Below are 23791 nucleotides of genomic sequence, written 5' to 3' on the forward strand. Positions count from 1 at the left end.
AGAGGGAGTCTATCGATTACAGGGTACTACAATGCAGGAACGTCAGATTTAGAACATCCAGAAATAGCACGCTCCTGTACAAGTCTAATAAGATATACAAGGAAATGTTCAGAACACAATATCATTGTTCCACCCCCAGGATTCCTCATGTGTTTATCAGACATTGCTTAACCCTTTCCCAAGCGGACGTGCTTCATGTCTGTGACAGGAACACATTTCATACTGCTTCTGTAATAACTCCAGTGAATTTCACATTGACTGTTTTGGGGTGAGCATAGCTTTCTAACTTCATTCTTTATTAAGTGCAATTATGTAAGTGCTACTGTGTAACTGAGGAGTAACCCTTACCTGTCCATAACATACGGGGGCTGCTGTGTGACTGAAGAGTGACACTTACCTGTCCATAGTACACAGGGGCTGCTGTGTAACTGAGGAGTAACCCTTACCTGTCCACAGTACACCGGGGCTGCTGTGTAACTGAGGAGTAACCGTTACCTGTCCATAGTACACAGGGGCTGCTGTGTAACTGAGAAGTAACCCTTACCTGTCCATAGTACACAGGGGCTGCTGTGTAACTGAGGAGTAACCCTTACCTGTCCATAGTACACAGGGGCTGCGGTGTAACTGAGGAGTAACCCTTACCTGTCCATAGTACACAGGGGCTGCGGTGTAACTGAGGAGTAACCCTTACCTGTCCATAGTACACAGGGGCTGCGGTGTAACTGAGGAGTAACCCTTACCTGTCCATAGTACACAGGGGCTGCGGTGTAACTGAGGAGTAACCTTTACCTGTCCATAGTACACAGGGGCTGCGGTGTAACTGAGGAGTAACCTTTACCTGTCCATAGTACACAGGGGCTGCGGTGTAACTGAGGAGTAACCCTTACCTGTCCATAACACACGGGGGCTGCTGTGTAACGGAGGAGTAACCCTTACCTGTCCATATTACACAGGGGCTGCTGTGTAACTGAGAAGTAACCTTTACCTGTCCATAGTACACAGGGGCTGCTGTGTAACTGAGGAGTAACCCTTACCTGTCCATAACACACGGGGGCTGCTGTGTAACGGAGGAGTAACCCTTACCTGTCCATATTACACAGGGGCTGCTGTGTAACTGAGGAGTAACTCTTACCTGTCCATATTACACAGAGACTGCAGTGTAACTGAGGAGTAACCCTTACCTGTCCATAGTACAGGGGGGCTGCTGTGTAACTGAGGAGTAACCCTTACCTGTCCATAGTACACAGGGGCTGCAGTGTAACTGAGGAGTAACCCTTACCTGTCCATAGTACACAGGTGCTGCTGTGTAACTGAGGAGTAACCGTTACCTGTCCATAGTACACAGGGGCTGCTGTGTAACTGAGGAGTAACCCTTACCTGTCCACAGTACACCGGGGCTGCTGTGTAACTGAGGAGTAACCGTTACCTGTCCATAGTACACAGGGGCTGCTGTGTAACTGAGAAGTAACCCTTACCTGTCCATAGTACACAGGGGCTGCTGTGTAACTGAGGAGTAACCCTTACCTGTCCATAGTACACAGGGGCTGCGGTGTAACTGAGGAGTAACCCTTACCTGTCCATAACACACGGGGGCTGCTGTGTAACGGAGGAGTAACCCTTACCTGTCCATAGTACACAGGGGCTGCGGTGTAACTGAGGAGTAACCCTTACCTGTCCATAACACACGGGGGCTGCTGTGTAACGGAGGAGTAACCCTTACCTGTCCATATTACACAGGGGCTGCAGTGTAACTGAGGAGTAACCCTTACCTGTCCATAGTACACAGGGGCTGCTGTGTAACTGAGAAGTAACCTTTACCTGTCCATAGTACACAGGGGCTGCTGTGTAACTGAGGAGTAACCCTTACCTGTCCATAACACACGGGGGCTGCTGTGTAACGGAGGAGTAACCCTTACCTGTCCATATTACACAGGGGCTGCTGTGTAACTGAGGAGTAACCCTTACCTGTCCATATTACACAGGGGCTGCAGTGTAACTGAGGAGTAACCCTTACCTGTCCATAGTACAGGGGGGCTGCTGTGTAACTGAGGAGTAACCCTTACCTGTCCATAGTACACAGGGGCTGCAGTGTAACTGAGGAGTAACCCTTACCTGTCCATAGTACACAGGTGCTGCTGTGTAACTGAGGAGTAACCGTTACCTGTCCATAGTACACAGGGGCTGCTGTGTAACTGAGAAGTAACCCTTACCTGTCCATAGTACACAGAGGCTGCTGTGTAACTGAAAAGTAACCTTTACCTGTCCATAGTACACAGGGGCTGCGGTGTAACTGAGGAGTAACCCTTACCTGTCCATAACACACGGGGGCTGCTGTGTAATGGAGGAGTAACCCTTACCTGTCCATAGTACACAGGGGCTGCGGTGTAACTGAGGAGTAACCCTTACCTGTCCATAACACACGGGGGCTGCTGTGTAACGGAGGAGTAACCCTTACCTGTCCATATTACACAGGGGCTGCAGTGTAACTGAGGAGTAACCCTTACCTGTCCATAGTACACAGGGGCTGCTGTGTAACTGAGAAGTAACCTTTACCTGTCCATAGTACACAGGGGCTGCTGTGTAACTGAGGAGTAACCCTTACCTGTCCATAACACACGGGGGCTGCTGTGTAACGGAGGAGTAACCCTTACCTGTCCATATTACACAGGGGCTGCTGTGTAACTGAGGAGTAACCCTTACCTGTCCATATTACACAGGGGCTGCAGTGTAACTGAGGAGTAACCCTTACCTGTCCATAGTACAGGGGGGCTGCTGTGTAACTGAGGAGTAACCCTTACCTGTCCATAGTACACAGGGGCTGCAGTGTAACTGAGGAGTAACCCTTACCTGTCCATAGTACACAGGTGCTGCTGTATAACTGAGGAGTAACCCTTACCTGTCCATAGTACACAGGGGCTGCTGTGTAACTGAGGAGTAACCCTTACCTGTCCATAGTACACAGGGGCTGCAGTGTAACTGAGGAGTAACCCTTACCTGTCCATAGTACACAGGGGCTGCTGTGTGACTGAGCAGTAACCCTTACCTGTCCATAGTACACAGGGGCTGCGGTGTAACTGAGGAGTAACCCTTACCTGTCCATAGTACACAGGGGCTGCTGTGTAACTGAGGAGTAACCCTTACCTGTCCATAGTACAAAGGGGCTGCGGTGTAACTGAGGAGTAACCCTTACCTGTCCATAGTACACAGGGGCTGCTGTTTAACGGAGGAGTAACCCTTACCTGTCCATAGTACACAGGGGCTGCGGTGTAACTGAGGAGTAACCCTTACCTGTCCATAGTACACAGGGGCTGCGGTGTAACTGAGGAGTAACCCTTACCTGTCCATAGTACACAGGGGCTGCTGTGTAACTGAGGAGTAACCCTTACCTGTCCATAGTACACAGGGGCTGCTGTGTGACTGAGCAGTAACCCTTACCTGTCCATAGTACAGGGGGGCTGCTGTGTAACTGAGGAGTAACCCTTACCTGTCCATAGTACACAGGGGCTGCTGTGTGACTGAGGAGTAACCCTTACCTGTCCATAGTACACAGGGGCTGCTGTGTAACTGAGTAACCCTTACCTGTCCATAGTACACAGGGGCTGCTGTGTGACTGAGCAGTAACCCTTACCTGTCCATAGTACAGGGGGGCTGCTGTGTAACTGAGGAGTAACCCTTACCTGTCCATAGTACACAGGGGCTGCTGTGTAACTGAGGAGTAACCGTTACCTGTCCATAGTACACAAGGGCTGCTGTGTAACTGAGAAGTAACCCTTACCTGTCCATAGTACACAGAGGCTGCTGTGTAACTGAGAAGTAACCTTTACCTGTCCATAGTACACAGGGGCTGCGGTGTAACTGAGGAGTAACCCTTACCTGTCCATAACACACGGGGGCTGCTGTGTAACGGAGGAGTAACCCTTACCTGTCCATAGTACACAGGGGCTGCGGTGTAACTGAGGAGTAACCCTTACCTGTCCATAACACACGGGGGCTGCTGTGTAACGGAGGAGTAACCCTTACCTGTCCATATTACACAGGGGCTGCAGTGTAACTGAGGAGTAACCCTTACCTGTCCATAGTACACAGGGGCTGCTGTGTAACTGAGAAGTAACCTTTACCTGTCCATAGTACACAGGGGCTGCTGTGTAACTGAGGAGTAACCCTTACCTGTCCATAACACACGGGGGCTGCTGTGTAACGGAGGAGTAACCCTTACCTGTCCATATTACACAGGGGCTGCTGTGTAACTGAGGAGTAACCCTTACCTGTCCATATTACACAGGGGCTGCAGTGTAACTGAGGAGTAACCCTTACCTGTCCATAGTACAGGGGGGCTGCTGTGTAACTGAGGAGTAACCCTTACCTGTCCATAGTACACAGGGGCTGCAGTGTAACTGAGGAGTAACCCTTACCTGTCCATAGTACACAGGTGCTGCTGTATAACTGAGGAGTAACCCTTACCTGTCCATAGTACACAGGGGCTGCTGTGTAACTGAGGAGTAACCCTTACCTGTCCATAGTACACAGGGGCTGCAGTGTAACTGAGGAGTAACCCTTACCTGTCCATAGTACACAGGGGCTGCTGTGTGACTGAGCAGTAACCCTTACCTGTCCATAGTACACAGGGGCTGCGGTGTAACTGAGGAGTAACCCTTACCTGTCCATAGTACACAGGGGCTGCTGTGTAACTGAGGAGTAACCCTTACCTGTCCATAGTACACAGGGGCTGCGGTGTAACTGAGGAGTAACCCTTACCTGTCCATAGTACACAGGGGCTGCTGTTTAACGGAGGAGTAACCCTTACCTGTCCATAGTACACAGGGGCTGCGGTGTAACTGAGGAGTAACCCTTACCTGTCCATAGTACACAGGGGCTGCTGTGTAACTGAGGAGTAACCCTTACCTGTCCATAGTACACAGGGGCTGCTGTGTAACGGAGGAGTAAACCTTACCTGTCCATAGTACACAGGGGCTGCTGTGTGACTGAGCAGTAACCCTTACCTGTCCATAGTACACAGGGGCTGCTGTGTGACTGAGGAGTAACCCTTACCTGTCCATAGTACACAGGGGCTGCTGTGTAACTGAGGAGTAACCCTTACCTGTCCATAGTACACAGGGGCTGCTGTGTGACTGAGCAGTAACCCTTACCTGTCCATAGTACACAGGGGCTGCTGTGTGACTGAGGAGTAACCCTTACCTGTCCATAGTACACAGGGGCTGCTGTGTAACGGAGGAGTAAACCTTACCTGTCCATAGTACACAGGGGCTGCTGTGTGACTGAGCAGTAACCCTTACCTGTCCATAGTACAGGGGGGCTGCTGTGTAACTGAGGAGTAACCCTTACCTGTCCATAGTACACAGGGGCTGCTGTGTAACTGAGGAGTAACCCTTACCTGTCCATAGTACAGGGGGGCTGCTGTGTAACTGAGGAGTAACCCTTACCTGTCCATAGTACACAGGGGCTGCTGTGTAACTGAGGAGTAACCCTTACCTGTCCATAGTACACAGGGGCTGCGGTGTAACTGAGGAGTAACCCTTACCTGTCCATAGTACACAGGGGCTGCTGTTTAACGGAGGAGTAACCCTTACCTGTCCATAGTACACAGGGGCTGCGGTGTAACTGAGGAGTAACCCTTACCTGTCCATAGTACACAGGGGCTGCTGTGTAACTGAGGAGTAACCCTTACCTGTCCATAGTACACAGGGGCTGCTGTGTAACGGAGGAGTAAACCTTACCTGTCCATAGTACACAGGGGCTGCTGTGTGACTGAGCAGTAACCCTTACCTGTCCATAGTACACAGGGGCTGCTGTGTGACTGAGGAGTAACCCTTACCTGTCCATAGTACACAGGGGCTGCTGTGTAACTGAGGAGTAACCCTTACCTGTCCATAGTACACAGGGGCTGCTGTGTGACTGAGCAGTAACCCTTACCTGTCCATAGTACACAGGGGCTGCTGTGTGACTGAGGAGTAACCCTTACCTGTCCATAGTACACAGGGGCTGCTGTGTGACTGAGCAGTAACCCTTACCTGTCCATAGTACACAGGGGCTGCTGTGTGACTGAGCAGTAACCCTTACCTGTCCATAGTACAGGGGGGCTGCTGTGTAACTGAGGAGTAACCCTTACCTGTCCATAGTACACAGGGGCTGCTGTGTGACTGAGCAGTAACCCTTACCTGTCCATAGTACACAGGGGCTGCTGTGTGACTGAGCAGTAACCCTTACCTGTCCATAGTACACAGGGGCTGCTGTGTGACTGAGGAGTAACCCTTACCTGTCCATAGTACACAGGGGCTGCTGTGTAACTGAGGAGTAACCCTTACCTGTCCATAGTACACAGGGGCTGCTGTGTGACTGAGCAGTAACCCTTACCTGTCCATAGTACACAGGGGCTGCTGTGTGACTGAGGAGTAACCCTTACCTGTCCATAGTACACAGGGGCTGCTGTGTGACTGAGCAGTAACCCTTACCTGTCCATAGTACACAGGGGCTGCTGTGTAACTGAGGAGTAACCCTTACCTGTCCATAGTGCACCACAAAGAAAGCACAAATTAACAGCCTTGTTTCTCTTCTCAGACACATTTCAAATTTCTAGTTACACAATTAAGATTTCTAATTAATTATGTTTATTTATAATTATTATGGACTTGTTCAGCTATGTTTAATGGGCATATAATTTAGCAATTATTCGGTTTTAGGCCCGATAATTATAAATTCTTACCAAAACTTATAATGGGAATAAGAAAATATGTATCGCCGGGATCTACCATCAAACACATGAGTACAGTTCCTGGCCAGTATAATATGTGTGTATGATCTCCCGTATCTGCCTCGGTTCCCTACCACATTATATATATATATATACTGGTAGGTTAATTGTCAGCTGACAAAAAATGAAGCCTAGTGTGTATGGGGCGGCACTCGATATCCCGGCTGTTGGGATCCTGCGCTCAGCATACCGGTGCCGGGATACCGACAACTATGTTCCCGCAGGCACGAGGTCAAACTGCGAAAAAATGGTGCAAAAATTTAGATGCTAGGCGTACGCAAGGTGATTGACAGGAAACGGGCGTTCGTGGGTGGTAACTGCCCGTTTTCTGGGAGTGTCAGGAAAACGCAAGTGTTCCCAAGCGTTTTCACGGAGGGTGTGTGACATCAGCTCCGGCCCCGATCAGCCTGATTCTGTCGCACTGTAGAAGTAAAGGGCCCCATACACTAGATCACAGGTTCTCAAACTCGGTCCTCAGGACCCCACACAGTGCATGTTTTGCAGGTCTCCTCACAGAATCACAAGTGAAATAATTAACTCCACATGTGGACCTTTTAAAATGTGTCTGAGAGTAATTAATACACCTGTGCACTTGCTGGGTTACCTGCAAAACATGCACTGTGTGGGGTCCTGAGGACCGAGTTTGAGAACCCCTGCACTAGATTGATAGTGCACGATTTCAGCCCAATTCGGGCATTCGGGACGATATATTGGGTGAAATCGGGCATTTTCGTTGTGCTTTACACCCGATCTGGGGGGTCATTCCGAGCTGATTGCTAGCTGCCGTTGTTCGCAGCGCAGTGATCAGGCTAAAAATCTGCATTACTGCGAATGCGTATGCACCGCAATGCGCATACGCGTCGTACGGATACAAAGGCATTTGTTGGGTTGTGCACAGGTTCTAGCGAAGTTTTCAGTCGCACTGATGGCCGCAAGAAGATTGACAGGAAGGGGGCGTTTCTGGGTGTCAACTGACAGTTTTCTCGGAGTGTTTTAAAAAACGTAGGCGTGTTTGAAAAAACGCAGGCGTGGCTGGGCGTTCGCAGGTTCAGATCTACTCCGAAACTGCACAAAATGTTTTTGCAGAGCTCGGCTGCACATGCGTTCGCACTTCTGCTAAGCTAAAATACACTCCCCAGTGGGCGGCGGCATAGTGTTTGCACGGCTGCTAAAACTAACCAGCGAGCGATCAACTCGGATTAACCCCCCCCTGATCCGATCCGTGTTCCCGTGAGCATCGGAGCGGATCACCCTAGATCCGACATATCACGAGTGCTGCACTCGTGATATGTCGGATCCCGCAGGAATGGCTGGGATCGTATAAGATACATCGTATGCAAAAGGACCGCATATGATGTATCTTATGCTCTCCTGCTGCCCGGGAAGCTGCCGGGAGGTTGAAGGGAAATCTTATAAGTATATGGGGCCCTTAAGTCCTGGGCTGCGCACAGACTGCACACACTGGAAAAATCATATTCGATGGTGAGTGAGTTGCGAACGGATTTGCAGCTGTCTGGCAAAGTTTTCGCACGGCGTACACATGCATTCGCACACTTGCAAGAGGCGGGATTTCACTCTCTGTGGGCGGTAGCTATCTGATCGCAGCCCTGAGCAATCAGGTCTGAATAAGGCCCATAGTCTCTATATATAAAGCGCTGTGTAGTATGTGTGCGCTATGTAAATTACTGAATAATGCATTATATTTTATAAATCACAAGACTGTTAATAGTTTGTTTACAGCAAATCAGTCAAGAGAACGACTGCTCAGATCTCGTCCTTGAGTCCGGGGAATACCTCTTGTGACTAATGGTATGGGACCTGCAGCCGACATTCCTCGCCGGGTTCTCGGTATGGGTCAGGGACACTCACTGGAGCGGCACAAAGCTCACCCCAAATCATTTTACACTACTTATATGTAGTATGCCTGTTGGCATTCTGGCGCACAGGATGCCGATATCGGTATACTGATATTTGGCATTTTGTGCGCAGACATCCCATACCGATCCCGTATATTGATATTATTTTCGTAATCTGAAATTTCAGCATAATACATTTCCAGAGCCTAAACAAATGGTGCAGTGGAGGGATGGGGGGGCCCCACTGGAATACAGGGGAAATCCCCGACAGCTCCCCCCCCCCTCCCCCCCCTATACACACACACACACACTCCCTGAGGGTCATATTGCCTTCTTTAGGGGTCAGTAACTTGGCGGAGCAGGATATGGATGAACTTGGCTGCTTGGCTTGTTTCTAATGGTGTGTATACACAGGATGAGATTTTTTCTTACGATTTTCACTATATAGTCAAAATCGTAAGAAAAGTTAGTGCAGATCGCAAGGTGAAAGTCACCTTGCGATCCCGATTCGATGCCGATCGCACATAGTCAGTATCGCAAGCACACTCATTATGTGCTTGCGATACTATGTGCTGACATAGCCCCTGTCGCATAGTGAGAATCGTGCATAGCCCGAATCTCACCGTATGTACGGGCCTTAAGAAAACTACACTAAGAATTGGGATATTTAATCAATCTGTTGCTTTAATGTAATCCCTTGCCATATTTTGGACACGGACCTATGTTTCTGGCGCTGTGCACAGGTAAAATATGCTTTTCATTATTTGGACACTATTGCCATGGCACATTGGCTGATATTTAAAAAAGAATTATGGCAATTGCCATTAATTATAATCTATTGTTTGGGATAATCATGTTATTTCATATTGTACTATTAGGCACAAAATTAATTTGTTTTTAGCTTCAATCGTGAGGTATAATTATGTATTTTTCGAGCAGTTTATTGGCTATTCTTTAGAATCCGATACAGTTCTCATGAGCGTTATTATCTATGTATTGTGGGACATTTTTTGGCTACAAAGTGTTCCTGGATACTTTCCAGTCAATTGTACTTTTACATGTAACACGGATTTAAGTATGTCGTTTTATATAGTTTCCATGCTGGTAACACGTGCCGCATCTTCTGAACAGTAGACCTTATTCAGTAAGAATTGTCAAATTTGCGAATCGCAATCTGGCCAATTATCGAATGACTGCGCATGCGTGAGTAAAATTAGCGACAGAAATTGCGTACACATCGTGATCGCAATGTAGTTGCCGTTTGACTGACAGAGAGCCTGCGTTTCTGGGCGGAAACCTGCCGTTTTCTGAGTGTGTCAGAAAAAACACAGGCGTGCCCAGGCGTTTATAAGGTGGGTCTCTGACTTCAGCGATGACCACTTCCAGCCTCTTGCATCGCAGGAATTGTGGCCGACCTTGCCTGGCGCAGATAGGAAAAATCTTCGATGTTCCGGTAAGTGCGTATGGTTTTGCGATCAGCCCGCATATTGCGATGCATTCACAATTTCTGCAGTGGACGTTTTCTTCTCTATATCTGGCCGGCAACTATTTGATCGCAGAAACTGCTTTTTAGCAGAAATTGCAATCCTTTGAATAAGGTCCTATGGGGGTAATTCCAAGTTGATCGCAGCAGGAAATTTTTTAGCAGTTGGGCAAAACCATGTGCACTGCAGGGGGGGCAGACATAACATTTGCAGAGAGAGTTAGATTTGGGTGGGTTATTTTGTTTCTGTGCAGGGTAAATACTGGCTGCTTTATTTTACACTGCAATTTAGATTGCAGATTGAACTCACCCCACCATAATCTAACTCTCTCTGCACATGTTATATCTGCCCCCCCTGCAGTGCACATGGTTTTGCCCAACTGCTAAAAAATTTCCTGCTGCGATCAACTTGGAATTACCCCCTATATACACTCCTAAGCATCGTAGAAGATATGTATTTATAATGATTTAAGGATTCCAGCTTCGGATTGGCCTGCCAATTCTGGGGTGAGCGACCTTGTTTCTCATGAACTATTAATTCAAGTATAGTTTGTCCTTCGGCAACACCTTTTTCTTAAGTCTTGTGTTTGCTCTGTTATGAAATCTCACGTTTATTATGTCACTCCTGGTGCAAAATGTTACATTGTTTAAATTTTGCTGCAGCAACCTTTGTCTTTTATTTAGGGGGTCATTCCGAGTTGATCGCCAGCTGCATTTGTTCGCAGCACAGCGAACAGGCTATAAAACTGCAGTTTTGCGCATGCGTATGCGGCGCAATGTGCACGCACGTCGTTCGGGCACAACGAACGATGTAGTTTTGCACAGGGTCTAGCGATGCATTTCAGTCGCACTGGTGGCCAAAGAGTGATTGACATGAAGTGGGCGTTTCTGGGTGGCAACTGACCGTTTTCAGGGAGTGTTCGGAAAAACGCAGGCGTGGCTGGGCGGGTTTGTGACGTCAAAACTGAACAGTCTGAAGTCATCGCAAGCGCTGAGTAGGTTTGGAGCTACTCTAAAACTGCACAAAAAAACTTTGTAGCCGCTCTGCGATCCTTTCATTCGTACTTCTGCTAAGCTAAGATACACTCCCAGTGGGAGGCGGCATAGCGTTTGCACGGTTGCTAAAAACAGCTAGCGAGTGATCAACTCGGAATGACCACCTAAAACTGCACAAAAAACCGTAGCCGCCCTGCGATCCTTTCGTTCGCACTTCTGCTAAGCTAAAATACACTCCCAGTGGGAGACGGCATAGCGTACTTTGCACGGCTGCTAAAAACAGCTAGCGAGCGATCAACTCGGAATGACCACCTTAGTCAGATATAGATGGTTTTGGTCCTAATTCAGCAAGGATCGCAAATCAGCAAAATTAGCAAAAAAAGCAAAAAAAACGCAAATTCTGCAACTTAAATAGCAAAAACTGAGAAAAAAAACCCAATTTCTGAGATCTAGCAAAAACTGCATATGCACTACGAAAAGTAGGTGTCTAGGGGGCGTACTAAAGGTCTGGACTCGCAAAAAGTACGATCAGGGGTGTGTTGCGAGGCGTGTTGTGGGAGTATGCTGATGGACGGTGGGCGGTGCATTCGCAATTTTTACAACAGATCGCACATTTCTGATGTGCAGTTTCTGAGTGACTACAGGTCTACCTTAAAAATTGCACAAGCTGACCTCAGTTGTAGACTGCATGTATACTGCAATCATTGCTTCGTTACACCCAGCTGAAGAAACTCGCACCTCAGACCACAAATCACTTCATTCAGCTGTATTGGAACTAAAGGGCCCTACACACTGGCCGATTTGTTTGAAAGATATGAACGATCTCGTTCATAAATGAACGAGAACTCGTTCATATCTTTCAGTGTGGAGGCTCCAGCGATGAACGATGCACGGCCCCGCGCTCGTTCATCGCTGGTCCCCCGTCGGCTGTACATGCAGGCCAATATGGACAATCTCGTCCATATTTGCCTGCACTTCAATGGAGCCGCGTGACGGGGGGGGGGGGGGGAGGTGAAGAAACTTCACTCCCCCCGTCACTGCCCCCCCGCCGCCGGGTCGCTCGTCGGCCGTATCCGCCGTCGGGCAGCTCGGCGGCGGATCAGCCAGTGTGTAGGGCCCTTCAGAAACATGTAAGGTATTGTTTAACTCTGTAACACATGTTGATTGTGAAAATATATGTTACTAACCGATTTGTGTTTACACTTACTAACAATTGAGGTTTAACAACCACACTATTTGATAGAAGCAAATGTAAAATAACCTTTACAAGCATTTTGCTTAGTAGTATCTGCTGAATGACATTTAGCTTCCTAACATATTTTTTTTTTAAACAACCAACATTTTTTGGTTAAACAAAACATACCCACATACAGTTGTTGTTTTTTTTACATTTTATTTGTGCGCTACACACATAAACATATGTTGAAGAACAGCAACACCATCTTTTTATTTTCCAGTTTTGCAAATTCTGCTCCATTTGTATACTTATTGAAACAAATATTTACACATAATTCCTTAAAGTAAGGTACAGTATGTAAATAAAAGCAAAGAAACAATATGTAATGTTTGACCACTTCACACTCAAAAAAAACACTATTTTATTTATTTTTTTATAAAAATGTTACTGTTGTTTCCGAATTAAAATATTTTGACTCCAAAAAAAAAGTGTGTTTGTTAAAACATATACCAATAATTGCTGTTGTGTAGGGTTTAGAGGCTAGAATTCACACTCTCTCTAGTTGAATATATTTGCACACAGTTATGGGCATTAGTCAATGTTTGAAGAAAAACACTGTGGTGTCTTTAAGATAATAATTGCTAAATTACCACAAGATCATTTGACCAATTAAGTGATGATTGAATTGATTTACAATTGTTGAGTAGTTTCTTTAATTTGAGTGCAGGAAAGTAGGTTGTGCAATTTATAAGGGAAAAACACAGGGGGTAATTCCAAGTTGATCGCAGCAGGAAATTTTTTAGCAGTTGGGCAAAACCATGTGCACTGCAGGGGGGGCAGATATAACATGTGCAGAGAGAGATAGATTTGGGTGTGGTGAGTTCAATCTGCAATCTAAATTGCAGTGTAAAAATAAAGCAGCCAGTATTTACCCTGCACAGGAACAAAATAACCCACCCAAATCTAACTCTCTCTGCAAATGTTATATCTGCCCCCCCCCCCCCCTGCAGTGCACATGGTTTTGCCCAACTGCTAAAAAATTTCCTGCTGCGATCAACTTGGAATTACCCCCACTATTGCTAGCAACAATTGCAACATCAGAAACATGTATGCAAAAATTGAGTACATTTGTAATATGTACACAAAAATTGCGATTATTAGGAAGGTTTTCGCAATATTTGCACATTTCACAAGGCCACCTTCTTTTTGTTAAATTAAATTAGTGTTGCAGTTTTTCCGTTTGGGCGTGCTTTCACAATTTTGCTTTTGCTCGCAATTTTTGCTAATTTGTAATTTTTGCAATCCTTACTGAATTTGCCCCTTTTTACGAGTTCCACTCATGAAGGGTCATGAAGGGGCCTCAATGTTTTTAGAGATAAACCTCTCTGCAGCAGTTGTACATTTTATGAACCATAGTATTGCCCTAATTAAATTTATGCCCTATGGTAGTGCCCTATTTCACAGTATGCCACACAGTGCCCCCAGTACATATTATGCCACACAGTGCCCCCAGTTTACAATATGCCACACTTTGCCCCAGTACATATTATGCCACACTTTGCCCCAGTACATATTATGCCACACAGTGCCCCAGTATATATTATGCCACATAGTGCCCCCAGTACATATTTGCCACACAGTGCCCCCCAGTACATATTATGCCACACAGTGCCCCTAGTACATATTATGCCACACAGTGCCCCAGTACATATTATGCCACACTGTAGTGCCAACAGTACATACTATGCCACACAGTTCCCCCAGTACATATTGTGCCACACAGTGCCCCCAGTACATATTATACCACACTGTAGTGCCACAGTTTGCATAGACAACTTGGAAGATTATTCTATGTCGGACCTCCTAAGCCTCTTGTATCCAAAGCAATGTCACCCCCTGCACCCAATATAGATATGCCCCTCTTGACACATACCAATACACAGAAAGCACACTTTTACAAACAGTGTCACTGACCCCAGTAGGCTAAATTTTAGTAATTACCATTTTATTATCTGTTTGAATTATTTAGATTCCATTTATTTTCTGATTTAGCCTGTTTGGAGGCTCATTGGAATAAACAAGTTTCTATCTCACATAGGAGGCTCATAGGGGAAAATTAAAATTGAATAGCACAGGGAATGAGTGGCCGGAGCTATTCAATCTGCTTGCACCCTCCTTAGGTGTGAGGAGAAATCCGAAAAAACTAGTACCGCCATGTGAGTTGCACCAGTCGGAGAATGACGTTTACTGCAACTAAACGACTTTTTTCAGGCACAGCAGCCTGCATCTCTCGACTTAAGTGTGGGGCGTGATGCGGCTAATTGAATAGCTCTGGCCACTTATTCCTGGCGCTATTCAACAGCGCGTTTCATTGAGTCCCCCCATCTTATATAATAAAAGTCTAACGCTGCTCCTCAGCTCTATGGGGGGAATTCAAGTGTTTTGCGCATCGGCGGCCACTTGATGGCACCCGACAGAGCAATTCAATTGCCCACTGGTTCTCCATTGTGAGCGGCCAAGTGAGGGAGCGGGGGCTTGGCGGTGGATGTGGGAGACTTGTAAGTATGTTCTGTTCACTGCCATCTATTCTGTAATCTCCTGATGTCTATCCGTTGTGTGCCTTTCGCCCAGGGCTGCCAAGAGAAATACTGGGCCCCGGTACAACAACTACCTGGGGGGCCCAGAGTGGGTGTGGCCCCAGTATGTATATTTATCTATTTCTAAATATATATATATATATATATATATATAAAATACAAACACTAATGGTAATGTACGGATGCACGTATTATCGAATATTTATATAGAATTTATAAGACACAGTGCCGTGTCTGTCCCTCACAGTCACAGTTCTCAGCTCACAGTGTTGCGGCCTATCAGACTAGCTCCCAACGAGATGACCAGCCCCGCTGCTGATTCTTACAACTGAGGGGATATGGTCGTTAGGTCGACACAGCTTAGGTCAACAGTCATTAGGTCGACCACTGAAGGCATTAGATCGACATGGTCAATAGGTCAACTTGGTCATTAGGTCAACAGGTCAAAAGGTCGACATGAGTTTTTCAAATGTTTTGGATTTTTTTTCATACTTAACAATCCACGTGGACTACGACTGGAACGGTAACCTTGCCCAAAGCACTAATTGGGGTTCCCCGTCACTTTACGAAGAAAACAACGCCCAAAAAAGTTTTTTTAAAAACATGTCGACCTTTAGACCTGTCGACCTAGTACGTGTCGACCTAATGACCATGTCGGCATATCGTCGACCTAATGTATGTCGACCTTACATGGTTGACCTAATAACTGTCGACCTAAGTTGTGTCTACCCAACGACCCATACCCCAACTGAGATGAGCTGTGCCACTTCTTACACTAACGGGCCACGCCCAGCCAGCTGCATGCCTGCCCCTCCTAGTCCCTGCCCACCTCCCGGAGCTTGCTGATTCTGAAGAGGCCATCCAGAGTTGTCTGCAGAGATTGACTCGCGAGATGATGATATCATCTCGCGAGATCCCAGCAGCGATGCGGCAGGTGGAAGTGGCTGTGAGAGATGTCCATGACAAGGAACAAGCAGCCAGGTGACACACACATACATTCCCCCACCCGGCAGCCTGATCCACTGCTCGCCCACCCGCCCACTGATTTATAATAAAGAAAAAAAAATATCCCACCAAAATAAATGGCTACTGGTGTGCTCTGGCCTGGGCCCCCTGGCATGTCTGGGGCTCGGGTAATCTGTACTCCCTCCCCCCCTCTCTCGACACTACTGCTTTCGCCCTATTGTACTCACAACGACGAAACCTTAGGATCTTCACAACCCTTAGATATAGTAGCAGGATTAACCCGTTGTTAAATTAAATGACATCCATCTAAGGAAATGCAGTGAACGGTGTCTGACTAGAGCATGAAGAGCCCACCAGGGAATGTAGTGGTAGGGGCCCAAGCCAGCAGAGAAGGTATGGCCAGCCACCACAGAGGCATTTGGCCAACAATTAGAGAGAACAGGGCCCCTTTATAAAGGAGCAGGGTAGTGTCAGGACCACCCACTATGACTGGCAGGAGGGCTAATAGTGGAAGAGCCCAAAACTAGGGGCCTAATTCTGAGTTGATCGCAGCAGCAAATTTGTTAGCAGTTGGGCAAAACCATGTGCACTGCAGGGGGGACAGATATAACATGTGCAGAGAGAGTTATGGGCCCTACACACTGGCCGACATCACTGCACGATATGAACGATCTCGTTCATTAATGAACGAGATAACGTTCATATCGTGCAGTGTGGAGGCACCAGCGATGAACGATGCGCGGCCCCGCGCTCGTTCATCGCTGGTGCCATGTCGGCTGTGCATGCAGGCCAATATGGACGAGATCGTCCATATTTGCCTGCACGTCTACGGAGCCGGGTGACGGGGGGAGTGAAGAAACTTCATTCCCCTCTGTCACTGCCCCCCCCCCCCCCCCCCCCGCCGCCAGGTCGCCCGTCAGCCGTATCGGCCGTCGGCACCTCGGCGGCGGATCGGCCAGTGTGTAGGGCCTATTAGATTTGGGTGGGGTGTGTCCAAACTGAAATCTAAATTGCAGTGTAAAAATAAAGCAGCCAGTATTTACCTTGCACAGAAACAATATAACCCACCCAAATCTAACTCTCTCTGCACATGTTATATCTGCCACACCTGCAGTGTACATGGTTTTGCCCAACTGCTAACAAATTTCCTGCTGCGATCAACTCAGAATTACCCCCTAGATACTTTGTAACTGATATGATTATAGGCACCAATATGTCTTAATTATAAATCATCCCAAATCTGAAATCCAAATACCTGGTATAGGGGGTGACGAGTGGAGAAGGGGGACCAGTAGAGTTGTTGCCCATGGCAACCATTAAGCTACCTATCATTTTATAGCTTGTACATGCTACCTCAAAGCTGATTGGTTGCTATAGGCAATGTCTACGCTATAGGGCCTCATTCACAGGTGGCAGGAAGAAATTTGCTCTGCACACAAGTAACCAAAGCTTTTTCCGGATGGTACTTAACGGTATCGGCAACAATTTGTTTCCCGGATACAGGATGTCATCACAAGTATATTTTAACACTGCAGCATGGATATTCCCTGCTACTTTGCAAACCAGAGTGACAGTTACCTGGACACAAGGCTTTCAGCAGGTTAGGTGAGTACTGTTACTTTGTTGTTTCCATGCCATTACCTTTTTTTATTAGAAAAACCCCCACTACAAGTAACAACATGTGTATTTTGAATTGCATGTAATTTGCAACAATTTATGTTCCAGAGTTTTAAGACGTCCATCGCAATGCAGTGGTTCATCATCATCATCATCATCATCATCAACATGGAAGAGGACATTGTGCCTATGAAATTGAAGACATACTCAGCTATATAGTGGAAGAAGCAGGGTCCCCAGCAGCACAGAGTATATCAGGAGATGCGTGATTTGTCAGTGAGGACAGGGCTGCATGTGACGGGCAGTGTCATGATGTGAGGAGGGGAATGGAGGCAGCAGGAAGTCACATACTGAGAGTTATATAGTGGAAGGAGCAGGGTCCCCAGCAGCACAGAGTATATCAGGAGATCAGTGATGTGTCAGTGAGGGCAGGGCTGCATGTAACAGGGGCAGTGACATGATGTGAGGAGGGGAATGGAGGCAGCAGGAAGTCACAGACTGAGAGTTATATAGTGGGAGGAGCAGGGTCCCCAGCAGCACAGAGTATATCAGGAGGTAAGTGATGTGTCAGTGAGGACCGGGCTGCATGTGACAGGGGCAGTGACCTGATGTGAGGAGGAGAATGGAAGCAGCAGGAAGCCACAGACTGAGAGTTATATAGTGGAAGGAGCAGGGTCCCCAGCAGCACAGAGTATATCAGGAGATGAGTGATGTGTCAGTGAGGACAGGGCTGCATGTGACAGGGGCAGTGACATGATGTGAGGAGGGGAATGGAGGCAGCAGGAAGCCACAGACTGAGAGTTATATAGTGGAAAGAGCAGGGTCCCCAGCAGCACAGAGTATATCAGGAGATGAGTGATGTGTTAGTAAGGACAGGGCTGCATGTAACAGGGGCAGTGACATGATGTGAGGAGGGGAATGGAGGCAGCAGGAAGCCACAGACTGAGAACTATATAGTGGAAGGAGCAGGGTCCCCAGCAGCACAGAGTATATCAGAAGATGAGTGATGTGTTAGTGAGGACAGGGCTGCATGTGACAGAGGCAGTGACATGATGTGAGGAGCGGAATGGAGGCAGCAGGAAGCCACAGACTGAGAACTATATAGTGGAAGGAGCAGGATCCCCCAGCAGCACAGAGGATATCAGGAGGTGAGTGATGTGTCAGTGAGGACAGGGCTGCAGGAGACAGGGGCAATGACATGATGTGAGAAGGGGAATGGAGGCAGCAGGAAGCCACAGACTGACAGTTATATAGTGGGAGGAGCAGGGTCTCCCAGCAGCACAGAGTATAATAGGAGATGAGTGATGTGTCAGTGAAGACTGTGCTGTATGTGACAGGGACAGTGACATGATGTGAGGAGGGGAATGGAGGCATAAGGAAGCCACAGACTGGGAGTTATATAGTGGGAGGAGCAGGGTCCCCAGCAGCACAGAGTATATCAGGAGATGAGTGATGTGTCAGTGAGGACAGGGCTGCATGTGACGGGGGCAGTGACATGATGAGAGGGGAATGGAGGCAGCAGAAAGCTACAAACAGAGTTATATAGTGGAAGGAGCAGGGTCCCCAGCAGCACAGAGTATATCAGGAGATGAGTGATGTGTCAGTGAGGACAGGGCTGCATGTGACAGGGGCAGTGACATGATGTGAGGAGGGGAATGGAGGCATAAGGAAGCCACAGACTGGGAGTTATATAGTGGGAGGAGCAGGGTCCCCAGCAGCACAGAGTATATCAGGAGATCAGTTATGTGATAATAAGGACAAGGCTGCATGTGACAGGGACAGTATGTGAGGAGTGTAACGGAGACAGCAGGAAGACATGGACTGAGAGTTATATAGTGACAAGGGTCCCCCAGCAGCACAGAGTATATCAGGAGATGAGTGATGACTTGAGGCTCCTGTCACACAGATGTGTGAAGACTGTGGTATGAAAGTCGACTGTATGAAATAAAGTCTACACATACAACTTGTTAATCAATAAAAAAAATCATAAAAAAACATCATAACAGCTGAAGTTCTCTGTATGTTGCTCTCAGAATATACAGAACACAGTTGCTGCTCCAGGGGATGGAAGTTCCGTGGCTCCCAGTTAGTGAGAAGCGATATTCTAGGACTCACATACACGAAGTTAGTATAAGGGACCACACTACCATTGAAAAGAGATATCACATGCTGGTGCCTTAAAATGAGTATCTGGATTTCTTTTTTAGAGTGTAGAAGTTCCAGCAATACATTACAATCAGTGCACAGAAGAAAGTGACATTACAGTGGACACCTTGAACTATAGTCAGGATGAAAGCCTTTACATTACCGTTCTCTTTGCAGTAGTTGCGTCAGACCCATGGTTCTCTGTATTGGGATCGTCGCTGGTTGTATATCCATCGGATCCACTGAGGACTTTCAGCTACAAGAAGATATTTACAATTAATCATTATTATTACTATCAGAATGCACAGAGAAGTACAATTACTACTGACAACTGCTATAGCATTGACCAGTGAAACGGCAGACACGGGAAAAACGCACTAAACCCAAGCAGATAGCAATAAGACATACAGTACACATATATACTGGATGTAGATGTTCCCTTACCCTGGGGGAGATGTTTCAAACCTTGGAGAGTTATAAAGTGGAAGAACTTGCTCATAGCTTTTGAAAATAGACGGTGGAGTCACATTATTATGACCACCATCTGACAGCCATAGTAACCTCAGTGTGGAGATCGGACAGCAGCTAGATGGGATGGGAGTAACTCAATAAGGTGCTGGTAGGTTGGCGCAGGTATCTGCAGGGCAGGCTCTACCATTAGGCAGCTTTTGGCGTCTGCCTAGGGGGGCGCCACTGAATTCATCTAGCAGAACACTGAAGGATGTCTCTGTGTGCGGCCTCCTCCTTACACTGCGCTGGCTGCTGCTGTGACTGGTCTAATCAGATGCAGCCGCCGCTATCAGGCTGTACCACATAGTGTCTCAGTGCTTCCTCCGTGCTGACACATGTAACATCAAGTCATGTGAAGGCACACAGGAGGCGGATGTAACTATGGCCCCCGAGTGGCGCCCACACAGCCACTCCTCATAGCCCTGATGCACCTCCTCCAGGCCCCTGGATCCCGGCTCTCCGGCAGCAAGCAGCACCTGACTACATGTCTGCACCTACAGCGTCGCTGTAATGCTGCTGCCGCCTGTAAGAGGAACCATGCCAAGAAAATAAAGGTGCATACACACTGAGCTATTTTGCCCCCTGCCCAGCGATGTCAGCGGGGAAGAGCGGCTTTCCATAGCAGGATGCTATAGAAATCAGCTCACCCTGCCGTTCATCCACTGGTAATACCAGCAGATGAACTGCGGCCGCCGGCGATGAAGCGGGAGCGCGCATCATAGCTCATCGCTTGTGCATACACACTGGGCGGCTTTGAGCTGAAAGCAGCTCAACACACCAAAAGTGACCTGCTTTCAGCTAAAAATCGCCCAGTGTGTATGGGCCTTTACTCTTAGGTAAGTAACCCATGGGGGTTTCTTCGGAACCATAGACAATACAGCATACCACCCAACATCTTCATGAGGGGAAGCGGGACCCTGTCTCCCGCTCCCGAAAAGGGGGCATGGCCCCCATTTTCATCACTGACGGGACATACCCAGTGCTCTGTAAGCTGCTGGCATGCCCCCAGTTTTTCTCTGTCCCGTGAATAGACGCTGTGCGCATGCGTCTGTTTACCACTGCTCTGCTAAGCAAAGCAGCGAGTGACAGAAGCGTCCCAACTGCCCCCCCCCCCCCCCCCCCCCTCTACCGCGCCTCGGAAAACTGCAGCCCACGGGTGGGACAGCGGAACAGTAAAAAAAAAAATGGGACTGTCCCGGGAAAATCGGGACAGTTGGCAGGTATGGTACAGATCTTACATCCCGATGGGTGGTTTGCACTTGTACACAGCATAATAGGGAAAACACAGGCACTGGGGCACTATACAGTACAATGGGGGTCATTCCGAGTTGATCGCTCGTTATTTTTTTTTCGCAACGGAGCGATTAGTCGCTAATGCGCATGCGCAATGTCCGCAGTGCGACTGCGCCAAGTAAATTTGCTATGCAGTTAGGTTTTTTACTCACGGCATTACGAGGTTTTTTCTTCGTTCTGGTGATCGTAATGTGATTGACAGGAAGTGGGTGTTTCTGGGCGGAAACTGGCCGTTTTATGGGTGTGTGTGAAAAAACGCTACCGTTTCTGGGAAAAACGCGGGAGTGGCTGGAGAAACGGAGGAGTGTCTGGGCGAACGCTGGGTGTGTTTGTGACGTCAAACCAGGAACGACAAGCACTGAACTGATCGCAGATGCCGAGTAAGTCTGGAGCTACTCAGAAACTGCTAAGAAGTGTCTATTCGCAATTCTGCTAATCTTTCGTTCGCAATTTTGATAAGCTAAGATTCACTCCCAGTAGGCGGCGGCTTAGCGTGTGCAAAGCTGCTAAAAGCAGCTTGCGAGCGAACAACTCAGAATGACCCCCAATATGCTGGCCATCCCCCACAGTGATGGACACAGGAGGCGTGGCTTACGATCGCGGCTTTCCCAGAAAAACCACTCCCCCTTTCCATGAGCTCACGCCACCTTTTATTTATTATTTATTATTATTTATTTGTTACCAGTTTCTTATATAGGTGGTCATTCCGAGTTGTTCCCTCGCTAGCTGCTTTTAGCAGCATTGCACACGCTAGGCCGCTGCCCTCTGGGAGTGTATCTTAGCTTAGCAGAATAGCGAACGAAAGATTAGCAGAACTGCTACTAAATAATTCTTTGCAGTTTCTGCGTAGCTCCAGAGCTACTCCTAGACTGCGATCACCTCAGTCCGTTTAATTCCTGGTTTGACGTCAAATACACGCCCTGCGTTCGGCCAGCCACTCCCCCGTTTCTCCAGACACTCCTGCAATTTTGCCTGACACGCCCGCGTTTTTTAGCACACTCCCGGAAAACGCTCAGTTACTACCCAGAAACACACACTTCCTGTCAATCACTCACCGATCAGCAGTGCGACTGAAAAGCGTTGCACGAACACCAGTAAATCTACTAAGTTTTGTGTTAAATAACTAAGCGCATGCGCTCTGCGTACCATGCGCATGCGCATTTAGCAACAAATCGCAGCATAGCGAAAATCGGCAACGAGCGAACAACTCGGAATGACCACCATAGTGCAGCAAATTCCGTTGTGCTTTACAACTGGACACAATTAGTAGACAAAACTGGGTAAAAACAAACAGTCATAGAGGTAGGAGGACCCTGCTCGCCAGCTTACAATCTATGGGGAAATAGGCATTGATACACAAGGATAGGTGCTATCTATTGCATAGTTGTCCACCAGATTGTAAAGGTTCTAGGTGGGCTGCATGATATCACATCACAGCAGTGATGAACCAGGTTCAGGAGGAAGGGAGAGTGAAGAATATGAATATGTGAATAAGAATATGTGAGGATATGTGTGGACTGTACTGTGGGGATGTAATTGGATAGGAGAGCTATGAAGGTAATGTGAGCGGTTCTGGAATTTGATAGGCTTATCTGAATAGGTGAGTTTTCAGGGAACGCTTGAAGGTTTGAAGACTAGAGGAGAGTCTTAATGTACGTGGTAGGGCATTCCACAGAGTGGGTGCAGCCCGAAGAAAGTCCTGTAATAGTGCATGGGAGCAAGGAATGAGTGTGGATGAGAGACGTAGATCTTGTGAAGAGCGAAGGGGCCGGGTTGGGAGATATTTTGAGATAAGCGAAGAGATGTACGTTGGTGTAGTTTGGTTAATGGCCTTGTGTGTAAGTAACAGTATTTTATATTGAATACGGTAGAATACAGGTAACCAATGGAGGGACTGACAGAGTGGATCTGCAGATGAAGAATGTCTTGCGAGGAAGATTAGCTTCACAGCTACATTCAGAATGGATTGTAAGGGTGAGAGTCTCTTCTTAGTAAGACCAGTAAGAAGACTATTGCAATAATCAATGCGGGAGATAATGAGAGCATGGATTAGAGTTTTATCAGTGTCTTGTGTAAGGTATGGTCGTATTTTGGATATGTTTCTTAGATGCATGTAACATGATTTTGAGATAGATTGAATTTGGGGAGCAAGGGACAGTTCTGAGTCAAGTATGACACCTAGGCAGCGAGCTTGTGGGGTAGGGATGATTGCTGAGTTATCAACAGTAATAGAGATATCAGGTTGGTAAATACTATTGGTCGGAGGAAATATAATTAATTCTGTTTTACAAATAATAGGATTTTGGTTACCTACCGGTAAATCCTTTTGTCGTAGTCCGTAGAGGACTCTGGGGTCCACATTAGTACCATGGGGTATAGACG

At 47.5% G+C, this 23791-nt stretch overlaps 1 protein-coding gene across 1 annotated transcript in view; it reads right to left on the reverse strand.

Annotated features, from left to right (window-relative positions):
* DLG2 (discs large MAGUK scaffold protein 2) overlaps window positions 1-23791 on the reverse strand; it is a 1975700-nt gene that overhangs the window by 1574629 nt on the left and 377280 nt on the right. The window contains exon 4 of the mRNA XM_063950647.1: window positions 19770-19862. Within this exon, the coding sequence (XP_063806717.1) occupies window positions 19770-19862 (93 nt within the window). The remainder of the gene's footprint in view (window positions 1-19769; window positions 19863-23791) is intronic.

This window comes from Pseudophryne corroboree, chromosome 2, assembly GCF_028390025.1.
Source record: "Pseudophryne corroboree isolate aPseCor3 chromosome 2, aPseCor3.hap2, whole genome shotgun sequence".
Classification (NCBI taxonomy): domain Eukaryota; kingdom Metazoa; phylum Chordata; class Amphibia; order Anura; family Myobatrachidae; genus Pseudophryne; species Pseudophryne corroboree.